This window comes from Pseudochaenichthys georgianus, chromosome 18 (genome assembly GCF_902827115.2).
Source record: "Pseudochaenichthys georgianus chromosome 18, fPseGeo1.2, whole genome shotgun sequence".
Taxonomy (NCBI): Eukaryota; Metazoa; Chordata; class Actinopteri; order Perciformes; family Channichthyidae; genus Pseudochaenichthys; species Pseudochaenichthys georgianus.
The window spans coordinates 22,850,754-22,863,432 of record NC_047520.1 but is presented as its reverse complement, the minus strand read 5'-3'; the positions used below and the strand labels follow the sequence as shown (position 1 = coordinate 22,863,432).

Sequence of the window (12,679 nt, the reverse complement as noted above, 5' to 3'; positions counted from 1 at the left end):
TGTTTTTTTAACCCGCGCCGCCTAGTGGTTAAAGCACGTTATTGCATTTTTTTTGTTGAATAAGTTTTATTTGATTCAAAATATCAAGAAGGTACTGTAGTGATCTCTACAATAAAACAGTTTAGTGCAGGACGTCCAAATATATTAACAGGAGGATGTGCAAAACAGACCAACTAGGCTTTATTTAATCATTAAAGATTACTTTAAGTTAAGGTCTTCTTTTGAATAAGAAAAAAACGTTGGGGTTATCCACAGATAAATATGAAGTCTGACAAAGTACTTAACGTCCAATATATTGCATAGTTTATTTTGGCACTTGACAATCACCTTCCCTGCATTTGAGTCAGGTGTAACTAAAGTCTGATTTAAGGGTTGTTTATATTTCACATCATTAATCAGAATCTGCAAAGTAACTAAAATACATGTAGTGGAGTAAAAATACCAGGTTAACCTCTGACTTGTAGTGGAGTAGAACAAAGTAGTATGCTGCTGTAACAAATAAAATTCCCAACTTGGGATCAATAAAGTATCTTATCTTATCTTATCTTAAGATGATCGATGGCTACTGCCATATTTGCACAATTGGCATCTGAACCTTGACAAGTGCATGTTTCAGGCTTATCAATGAACAACAGGAGGGGTCACAGACATAAGACCAGCTGTTAAATAAAGCTCTTCTGACCTTAGGTGTCATGTGGGTATATTAATTCACTCATTTAATAATTATATGTTTTAAATTTGATAACACCACTGTGTAACCTCCAGGTTACACAGTTTAATATTGGCAACTTCTAATTGTGGGACATACAAAAACGTGCCATAGAACATGTTGTGAAACACACAACAGCCATCCATTATCCATTCCATTTCAAAGAGCTGTTGACGCTCAGCGTAACCTTGTCGCACTGCCACTTCAACATCCAATCACAGGGCTTGATGATTAATCACGGGGTTTGTAAAGCAAGGCGGATGTTGTAGTCCCAAACGATAGCTGGGGATTCTGGGTAGTGTAGTGTTTTTGGAAACTATAGTGTCTAAACTCCTAAAAAACTATTTGTTTCTCTGAATTGAAGGTTAAAAACACAAAAGCATTGTACACAATTTAAACCAATCAATATTGTGTAATTAACAAGGATAAACTGATGTTTTTTAGTGCATGAGTAATGCAGATATCACTGTGTAATCATTTGACAGTGAGGGGAATATATCCGGTTTTATTATGAAAACGTAGAGACCGGAAAAACTAACTTTACATGGAAGCTGCCGCATATACACGTTATCCTGGCGAGACCTCAAATCATCTTCGTAATATATCAAACTATAGATCCTACACATCCGCTGGACGTGGATTCTAAAAGTACAATATACACTTCTCGCTAGAAATCTAATCAAAAAGCATTTTAATGGCCAAACTATTCTACAATTTAGGATTTTCCAGAGAGGGTTATTTGTGAATAAACGGGAGCATGTTGTTTCTTACACGACCACTAGAGGTGCTACACTTTAAAACGTGGCTATGGGTCGTAATCTAAGGTGCTTAAAAAATCGACCTATTTGGTCGTTTTTGTAGGAGGACAGGCTGACAGGGAAATGTCATGAGTCGTGCTCCGCTCTGACTAAAAGGCCAGGGAGAAGAAGTGAAGTTTAAGTGTAGATTTAAAAACCCCTAGGGTCTGGGCCGACCTCACATGGAGGGGCAGAGTGTTCCAGAGCCAGAGCCAGGGCCAGCTGCTGCGAAGGCTGCATGCTGCCCTCGGGTTTTGAGCCTGGTCTTGGGCACTACCAGCAGCAGCTGGTCAGCAGACCTTAAAGCTCTGGCTGGGGTGAAGCGATGGAGGAGTTCTGCTAAATAAGCCGGAGCCAGCCCATTTAGGGCTTTAAAAACAAATAAAAGGAGTTTAAAATCAATTCGGAACCGAATTGGAAGCCAGTCTAATTGACGCCTGGTCCATACCCACATACAGTAATCCAGTCTCAAGGTAACAAAGGCGTTAATAACCCTTTCCAGGTCTTTAAAAGATAAAAACGACTTGGTCTTGGCCAATAGTCGTATTTTAAAAAAGCAGGTCTTGACTACGCTGCTGACCTGCTTATCAAATCGAAAAGTGCTGGTGAAGGTCACTCCAAGGTTCATGACAGAGGGGAGGATGTTTTTATTGAGGGAGCCCAGAATTGCAACCGGGGAGTCATGTCACTAACATATGGACTGAACACATTTTAACTAGGATATTTAATATAAACAGGGCGTCATAATAATATAATAGAAGTTAAAGTCACATATGATTTTGCAGATAGGGGATTTATTGTTTGATTTTCTACATCTACAGGATAATGCTTAGTTTATTGTTACAACAAATTAGGACTTAAAGTACAAATAATACATGATAACACCCTTACTAAGCAGCTATTATTTCTGAATCAAATACAACTAAAGCATTTGTAAACTATTACTCTTACTGCATTTGTTTTAAATTGCATTGCATATGATATTAGGGTAATCCAAAAATAATGGAAAGTAATCAGGTTACATTACTTTTATATTTTGTCAGATTAGGTTAGATGATTTGACATTGAAATTGTTCTGTAACAGATTGCATTATTAATGTAACCCCCCTAAACCTGCTGGAAAACTAACCTGTTTGATAAATGCACGTTTTGTTCAGTCGGATAATCTCCACATGTCTACTTTTTTAAATCTAATCTGATATATGATCGATAGATTTATGATTCGAAAATTATTTTACAATATTCCAAGATCCTATGGAGAAATCCCATTGCTTTTTTGTCGAGGGAACCCATGCGCAGCTTACTTCCGGGTCGGCCTACAAAAATACTCATCACTGCACCACTCTATTAACCAGCTGTTATGTCTGAATCAAGTTCATTTTTTGTTTGTGAAATTTCTTTCTATCGATGGATGAAGTGAATATGTTACCTAGCTGCTGGCGGAGGTGGATGAAGCTCTCCGGCTCGTCCCCTCTTACAGTAGCTCTCTCTGGCTCTCCGGTCACCAGCTGTCCGTGGGCTGGCAGGTGGGTGTCATAGTTACTCATATGGACAGTACACTCCAGGCTGGACCTCTTCTCATAGTGGAAGGACACCACATTGCCGTCCACAGCATCAGAGAGGCTGTAGAACTCAGGAACCTCCAATAACTTTGGCCCCAGCTTTATGATGCTGCAATCAGGTTCAATAATGTCCACATGGAGAGAAAACACCTCCATGTATGTCTCTGTCTCTGTGAACCTGGTCAAAATAAAAACACATGGTCAGGAACATGAAAGAAAGATATATAATATATGATAATATGTTTCCCATTTGAAGGACATCCTACCTGTACAGGCGCAGCTTCACATCGTCCTCCTTTAACAATGGACAGCCATTATGGACATACTTCACCTCATCAGCCAGATAGTGGCAATCAAATACCTGCACAGATAAAGGGAGACATTTTAATGTAATGAGTAACTCCACTACTATTATATGCAAACTTACATGGCTTAGCTAAATTAACTGTTTACATTTCACGAAATATTGTAGATAGTGATGGAATGTAACTATGTACATGTACAATATGGAGGTACTTGTAAATTCTGCTACTTTATACTTTTACATAACTACAATTAGGAGGAATTGTTTTTACTTTTTACTCCACTAAATCCTTTTTACAAATGTAGTTACAAGTCAGAATAAAAAATCAACCAATAAATCATTATGTTTTATTATAGGTTAAGCTACCCAGCAGTATATCAAGTAATTTAAATAATCCACACCTTGACCAAGTTCATTGACATTAATGCATTCATTATTATAATTTGTACTTGAAGTATATTTTGATGCCACAACTTTTGTTTTGAATACAGGACCTTTAATTGTAACAGAGTATGTTCACAATGTAGTATTGCTAGGTCTGAGTACTTGTGTGTAACTCTGATATGCTTATTTTTGATTAGAATTACATATTTACCACATGGTAACATTAAATACCACTTCATCTGCCAAGGAACAATTAAATAGCAACACAGATATTAAAGTAATAATGTATTACAGGTCAGTCATTTTGAAATACTCCCTCTATACTCCGTAACCTTTTATAACGTTTTCTTTCTGTACTTACTGAGAAAATAGAGACAGTGTTAACTAATTTAATTCAATATAATTTAAAATAGTTAATTGCAATCAATTGCTACGTAGCATAACATAAACAGTCTTCTAGTCAGAACACATTAGGTCCAAAGAACATGAAACGTGTACAGAGAGCCTAGCATTGCTTAAACCAGGGGTGTCAAACTCAATTTCATCGAGGGCCACATCAGCATTATGGTTGCACTCAAAGGGCCGGTTGTAACTTTAAGACTTTATAAATATACATATATAAATATTTAATATACATAAAATTACATTATATTACATGATTGCCTCTGCATTGGATTATTATCCGATAGGGTAATAACTTCATAATTAACTACGTCTGAAAGTAGAAGTCTGGGGCAAATAATTGCAAGTCTCTTCAGTGGGAACGTCACAAAATGATTTAAAAAGAAAAGCCAAATTCTGAAAAAAAAGTCAAAATTAAAAAATAAAAGTATGTGAGCTTTAGATAACAGTTCTGCAGCTCCAGACGGAGGCAATAAGGAGGAAAATATAATATGAAATACCTTGATATCAAAGCTGTCTAAAAAGTGACGTTTTGAAAAAAAAGAACAATTCTGAGAAAAAGTCTAATTTGAGATGCGTTGTGGGACATGTAGTTTATGGGCAACGTGCTTCTGTAAATCGCCATGTAACCGTATAACAAACATATTATATTCTTTGCACGCTCTTGTGGGGCCACAGAAAATGAAGTAACGGCCGGATTTGGCCCCCGGGCCTTGAGTTTGACACCCCTGGCTTAAACCATTAGGCTTTATACCTAAGAGACCTAGATTATCAACTTCTAAATGTAGAATCTGATGATTTTTCTTTAATGACTATATTTAATGAATAACTTGTTGTTGAATAACCTCTGTGTTAGAGGGGGCCTGTTCCACCTGCTACCAGGTCCATAAGGCAGTTATAATGTATTCACATGGTTGATAGTGGCTATAGTAAATATGACCGGAGCAAAGTCAAGGCAGTAGTTCAAAACTCAACACATTGATACCATTAAGTGTAACAAACGTAGTTCATTCAATTCAAACCATCTTATCCTAACCAAGCTTTTTGTTGTTTTTTATAACAAAAGAAATAAAATGAAAAAAGGTAGGCTATTTAAAACTGGGATCGTCTTGTTTTCACGAAATGCAGGTAGGTTTGCTGATTGCATTTCAAAACAGCTGGTCAATGAAATGTATAATATATTGCCAATGGAGCATGCAGTACCACCGAGCACTGAGCCCTTGTTATCATCACCAAAGGACTAATCATATATGTCATGCTTTCCTACATGTTCGCAGTTTAACAGTGCTGTGAAGCATGCCTTCATCCTGATTTTACTACCTAGTAAATGGCCTGGAACTAACTGTTTTTATTGTGAACATTTCTTTCCATTACCTGAGGCATGAGTGTTCCAACTCGTTGAGTTATGGGCTCATTTAACACCACCTCCACTTTGCAAGCATCCTTCTGACGGGGGATATGGAACTGCAGGTCACCGTCCTGGAGGAAGGCCGACTGACCTCGTTTCACCTTTAAACCTTTATTGACTTTCACAAGGGAACTGTGCGAGGACCAGGTCAATCCCAGCAGAAGAACTGGAAGCCAGGTCCAGGCCAGTGGTAGACCCCGTGAACCCATCGCTGTCCGTCACGTTCCAGGAGTAGCTCCAAACTGAAGCTTTCCCAAACACACAGTTAAGTCAACCACGGCGTATTTCTCTTAAGAGGAAGCTTAATTTCCCTTTGGCTTAACCAGTTCACATGATCGGTCAGAAGCTGTAAAGAAATGAAAAGAGTTTCAGTCAAAGGCATCTTTAATTTGTATGAAAAACATCTATTTGACTCTCGATCCTTTTTTAGGTGGAGAGAATAACATTTCTTAAAGCAAATAATAAATAAAACAAAAACAACATTTGAGGGAGCATGTACAAATCGTATGTATTTCATTTAATACATTAAAACACAAGATTCAGTGGTAAGTGACGATTAAAATATAATGGAATCATTTGCAGGAAAGCTATCGGACATTATGTATAGTTTTAATAATGTCTCATTTATAGTTATCCCTTTGGGGTAAACAGACTTGTAGGCATGAATGACTTTTTATATAATATGTTTTGGGACGTGATAGTAAGATCTCTGATGTTCCACTATTCTGTTAAAACTGCACACATTGTATTGTGGTCCCTTGAGGACGGCCAAGCAAGCAACATTTACATTTGATCCCCTCATAGAGCTAATATGGCTCACAGAAACAACTCATCATGATCATTTGTTGGTGTCCACATGAACATGTGATCTCCACCGAGTCCTGCTGGTTGCCATCTTTGACTCCAATATGTAACTGAGCAGCGAGTTGGTTGATCACAGCTTTGATGCTGCTGCCTGCTGCTGGAAACCAGTTGTAACCGTTTGCAGGCCTTAAACCAAACAATGAGCTAACAGAGGCTAAAGTTCTGCTTAGCGGATAGCGGAGTGTTGGATTAAGAAGTGATGCCTTTAAAAGTGCATTAGCCATATCAAACATCAGTTTTCCATCACAAAGACCATGTTCTATTTGATAAGCCAAGACCACAGGAAAAAAAGGAGTTACAAAAAACGAAGGATAAATGCGCACCAATAAAAACATGTACAGGAACACACTGCTGGTTTATGATAACAACCCTGAATGTAAAGTTGTTACTGCCAGCTGTAGGCATGTTCCACATCTCTGTGTACACCGTGTGGCTGGTTTATGTGCTCTGCTTGCCAGGAAATATGTTCATTACGGACAAGCGCTGGCCTTTCCCCGAGGCCAACACGCTCCCTCTAGTAATGACACCATGTTTCTCAATGACCTTTGACATTAATAAACAGTCTCCCAAAGCCTTTCAATAAAGAACACTGACATTCTCTGCTGCATCATCATTAAAAGCAGAATGGGACAAACATCCTGTAAAATCCTCTTTAAACATTATTATTATTATTACAACCTGAGGGTGCCTTTAATTGTTACAATTATACATTTTCATTCTATTTTCTGTTTTGCTGTCGGCTCCAAGTACTGTTTTTCTCTTTTCTTCACAGCTATCAATAAAGTTCCATCTTATCTCACCCTGAATCCCGGTGAGGATGCATGGTGTTTTGTCTTTGAAAAAAAGCTTCAGATGTCATTCGGCTACATTCTTTCAACACTTCCGCCTACTCCAGACCGCACACAGAAAGCACCTTGAACAGGAACCGCCTTATAACCAGTCTCTGCTGGGGGACATGTTATAGCTTGTCCCCATGAACAATGCTAGTCTTTAGAGAACCGGAAATATCATGTTCTCGGAGCTGAGTGTAAAACAGGACTTTAAATGCTGACAACCGCCTTTCAAATAGTAGCAAAAAGTGGCCTTTCCACACATCCAGTGGCAAAGGGCACTAAAAGCATATATTGGGATTTGTCCAACTGTTTATCGGCTCTCACTTGGTCTGCCTGCGGTCTGTTGATGGGCTGCTAGCGTACAGTGGATTCATCTGAGCTGTTTTTGTGCTGAATCAAAAGAGGCAACCTGCAAGTTTTGCATTTTTGCAAAAAGTATTTGAAGAATCCTCTTTTGGCCTGTGTTTAATAGATCATTTTTATGAGATAATTATCGTACAATTTTCAACAAAGGGAGGTTTTTGACAAAAGTTTTATTTTTTGTGTCAAAGGTTCTGGTTTGGTCCTTTCCTGGTAAAACGTGATACATAAAGCAGCTCCATAAAGAAAGGATTTTGGTGTGGAAGAACTTGGAGACCCGAAGTGTTTGACTAATTTTGTAATGCATTGTTTTGGACACAGAATGATAAGCCACGTTTTAATTACTGAAACACAGTAAAAAAGTAAATCTGAAGGACCAGTTCGAGAAAAATGTCATCTAAAAAAGCGTGTTTTGAGACAGATTTGAAAGAAGAAACCGAGGAAGCCTGAATCCAAAGGGTATCCTCTGAAACCCGTAACCTATAATTACCAACAGACTGCTGCCGGAAGATCTGAGGCTGCATTCAGGTAAGACGTTAGTGAGTCAGTGACATAATCACGGACAAGATCAAATGTGTAAAAAGTAGTCGTGAAGTCTGAAACGCAGGGGAGCCAGTGGAGAGATGCTAACATAGGCAAATGTAGAGCAAACCAAAGTCCAGCTGAGATTTGAGCAGATAACACCTCTGCAGCATTGTGTCCCACTAGAACTCACTGATAACAAACTATCAGTGTAAGGTCACAAAGGCCCCCCCAATCTGTCCTGCTAAAGACTGATGTGAGTGGCAGTGGGGGGGCTGCAGACGATGGGGGTGCTGGGAAAGGTCCTCGTGTTAAGCTGCCCGGAGGACTCGGAGGCTCCTCTCCATGTTTGCAGCTGATCCCTTCCTGTTTGGTCAGGGCTTCATGTTACAGTCGCAATAGAGTCTGTCAACAAACCAGGGAAGCCGTCCTATTTCCTGACATGTTGGGTGATGTGGATCAGCCAGACAGAAGGGGACCACCACCACCAGGTTGGGTTAACCTCACGTCAGGGGTGAGATGTTTTCTGACATGTCGTTCAGGAGGAGGCTCAGCATCTGCTCAGTGTCTAATGACAGACCACATTACATACCATAACAACATGCACTCCCTAACCCAGACCTAAAGAAAACATCAGGGCTGGGGGGTACGGCACCACCCTCTCCCGCTGATTCACACACACTGAAACATTGACTTTAATTACATGTACTATGTCATAATTTCACATACTGTATGAGTTTTTTCAAACCAATAATATTTTGTATTTCAGCTTAATGTTATTGCTTTCAACCAACCTAATACAGTTGTGTGAGATTTGCTCCCATAATACATTTAATTAAAGTCAATGTTTTTTCAGTGCAGATTCCACAGATTTCAAAAGGAGATCTTCTCGTACTGGGAATTTTTTTTTCTGTGGCACGACATGGAATCTACCAAGGTCTGGTTACAGAAGCATTAAGACAGAAAGGGCTAAATCATTTCATTACAATGGAGTTGATACGACCAGTGCATCAGTTCACTTTCCCCAAACATTTACTTGCCAAACTCAAGACAAAAAATTGACCACCACTGAAGAAACAAAATATATGCTTCTGTGTCTTCCACCAAGCGCAAGCGTAAATCCAAAGTTGCGAAGGTCAAATAACACCTCATAAATCCATCCTCATAACCCGACCATAACCCGGCAGAACTATATCCTGCCTATCCCAACACACACACTGTCAGTGAACACACACACAGCTGTGAGGGAATGTGATGTGAGTGGCTTTCCTCCACAGCTGGGAATGTCTGTTATATCCATTCACAGCTTCTTCTTCTAATCTTAATAATGACAGGGTCCTTGGCAGCCAGCAATTTTCAAAGAAAGACGGACCATCTGGGAAGAAGAAGTCATTCTGCTGAAAACACGAGAGGATAGCATTTGGCTGCCGTCCAGACGCAGAGTGAGAGACAGAAACCTCGGGAGGCTCCCACATACTCCCTCACTTCCAGAAACCAGAGCTGTGATGTGATACATGTTTAGTGCACATGGTACAGTTAGAGAAGCAAAAGAGCACGCATGTGCATTTTCAAAACGTTTTTCACTTTAAATCACTGATGATTGAGACCACATTTCTTTACAAACAAATGTCTTGCTGCATTCATTAAATACCAAGCAGATGAGTCTGATTAAAGTCATTAAGAAAAAATACATGGGAACAAAAGAAAATGACAAGGAAACGTTTTTCATAAACAACAGAAGTCCCCAGCAGAGATCTGCACATATATTTAGACATGTCCTTACCTGATCTCTTACATCTGGCACTTCTTCTTCTTCTTCTTCTTCTTCTTCACTACCTGTCCGCTCTCCTCTGCTTCACACTGCAACTCCCTCATTGACAGACTGTTGCTCGCTCCTCAGGGACAAACTCCACCCACAGCAGGATGAGATGAGTGAGGGGTTGTACTTCCTCCTCTTGTTGCTACTGCTGTGGGATCAGTAATCGGAGCGGAAAAACCTAAAGACAAACACCGGGCCAGATCAAAGTCTTGTCCGAAGTGCCTGGTGGTTTAAAGAACAGCTTTGTCATTATTGAACAGAAAAGGGGCAAAGGTAAAAGCCACCACAGTGCTCTAATGGAAGGAAAACCCCAAAGGACAGATAATGGACCTCATGTACTTTATAAAAGGATTCATAAGTCTTCACAAAGTGGTGGAAATCTAAAGGTGGTATAAAAAAAGGGTTTTGCACCAGAAGACAGGAAAAAAGAAGATGTTATGTCCTCTATGCTCTAAAGTCTTTTAACTTTTATTTTAGGCGGACCAGAGTCCGGTTGTTTAGTTCACATCAGAGGTCTCGGACTAGGTTCACACCAACCCAAACGAACCGCACCAAGCGGTTAAACGCACCAGGGTTCAATTCAACCGAACTAAACAAGGCTGGTGGGATGAACTAGAACGGAGAGTCAGGTCGCATTCACACCTAATAGTCGCTTCTCTGGTGCGCACCAGACGACAGTTTGTTACATTGTTTCATTTTTCAGAAGGTTCGGTTTGCGTTCACACGGCAAAACTCAAATGGACTATAAACTTTGAACACAAGTCATGTGCTCGGAAATGCTGTTCAACCATTGGTCAGACATTAAGGGGGTAAAAACGCAAATCCCGGCAATTTCTACCGGAGCCTCCGCCATGGAGCATCGGCACTTTCAGCAGGTTATTCTCATGCAGCTGTTAATCTGGAGATCAACAGACTTAGTTCACTTCAGAGGTCTCGGACTGCGAGACTCACAATACAGGACACATATGTGTCCTGTATTGTGAGGGGAAATGCCAACGCATAACTGGATACAGTTTTGAACTGAACCTGAGTTTCCAACAGGATATATGTTCAGCTGGCAGAGGGTGTGGCCTCTGGGTGTTCACACGTCACAGAACCCAGGAAGTAAACAATGGAAAATGAGAAATCTCCAGTGAGGCGTTTTGGGGCAACATAGACAGGTCTTTTCTGTGTTAGAGTTTTACTCGTTACAGGGTGTACTTTGAGGGGTTGTGGCTCTGCAGACCGTTTACATGCATGAAAACCTTCATAACACACAAGGGGACGGGTAATAACCGGAAAAGCATGACATGGGACCTTTAACAACCTATTAATGTGTCATACCCACTTAACGGGAAGAAACTCAGCTATCAGACAATATTAATTTTCAGCTAAACAAAACACAAGGGTAATACAAGGGTAACACCAAGCTTAAATTTGCACTAACTATCTGCACATACTAGATATCATATGAATGCTGATATTTCATAGATTCCATTGGTATAAGTATCATCACTGTGCGACCAAAACTCACGGCAGCGAAATCCAGGAAAGACAACACACAACTTCACTTTAAGGGGCCAAAATGGCAAATACGTCTTACCTTTGCTGTTTTCTGATCAAAAGTTGTGTTCAAGGGCATTAAAACGCATATGAACGCTGCTGAAGATTAATCCAATGTCTCTGTGTCACTTTGAAAAGATGTATGATAATCCATGATAACATGTATGGCAATAAACATATTTGTCATATAGAGTGTAACCGAGCTTCCGGTTTTGGGCAAGCTGCGTGCGCATCATTCTAACTCATCAATGGTAATGTTTAAATGGATTTAGGAACTTCCCATCGATTCTATTGGCTCTAACGGTTACAGATGTAGCGCTTAATTTCAGACAGTTTGAAAACCCGAGGGCCGTGATTGGTACGTGATCTGCCCTCGCTCAAGGGAAAACCTCCAGCTTGACTTGAGACCTCCCCCGTGATGAATAAATGTAATTATTATGAAGCCAGCTGCAATGGATCATTGATCCACCAGGGGGTGCAGTGGGGTTCCACACTGGAGCTCATGTGAAATAAAGTCAGATACAGTACGCTGGATGTACAGCGGAACTTTGTTAAGATCCATATGTCACGGATATCATACTCTGTGCTAAATAAGAGACATGTAATCATTTACAAAACATCACCATGTTGTTATTTAACAAAATAATGTTGTTTAGTCGAAAAAAACGAACGGGAGGAAATGCAGCCCGGCTCTCGATTTTTAATCCTAATTTAATCATCATCTTCACCACGATCATTTATGTTTATGTTCGCCGAATTGACATGAAATCACTGACACATATGAATATACTGTATTCAACTTCATTAAAACGTTATTAACGTGCCTAAACTCAGTAATTCACTAAAAATATTTATATTTTAATGGAGCCTCGTGGGCAGATTTAAAAAATAGTTGTATGCAGTGGCGTTTCTATATGTACAAAGTGGTGAGGCACAACAAACTTAGATGTCTATATATAAGCTTCTGCAGTGTAGTGAGGTTCATGGCTGGTGAGGCACTGGCACTGACTCTTCAGGTTTACAAATATTATATTTTGACCTAAATCAAAATATAATATTATTTTTAAAAGCCTCTTTAGTCTGATGCTTCAATTAATTTTAAACAGACAGTTCAACAGAAGGATAGCCAAAAAATGTAATTTTATCATTTAAATATTGAATTGTTCTCTCTTA

The 12,679-nt window shown here is 39.6% G+C and overlaps 1 protein-coding gene across 1 annotated transcript in view; it reads right to left on the bottom strand.

Moving 5' to 3' along the window:
• The window catches only part of frem1a (Fras1 related extracellular matrix 1a), a 59,028-nt gene extending 49,024 nt beyond the window's left edge, over positions 1-10,004 (bottom strand). The window contains exons 1-4 of the mRNA XM_034106235.2: positions 9,929-10,004; positions 5,533-5,912; positions 3,335-3,429; positions 2,936-3,246 (exon numbers count right to left, since the gene is read on the bottom strand). Of these exons, the coding sequence (XP_033962126.1) occupies positions 2,936-3,246; positions 3,335-3,429; positions 5,533-5,775 (649 nt within the window). The 5' untranslated portion in view covers positions 5,776-5,912; positions 9,929-10,004. The remainder of the gene's footprint in view (positions 1-2,935; positions 3,247-3,334; positions 3,430-5,532; positions 5,913-9,928) is intronic.
• Positions 10,005-12,679: the final 2,675 nt, after the last annotated feature.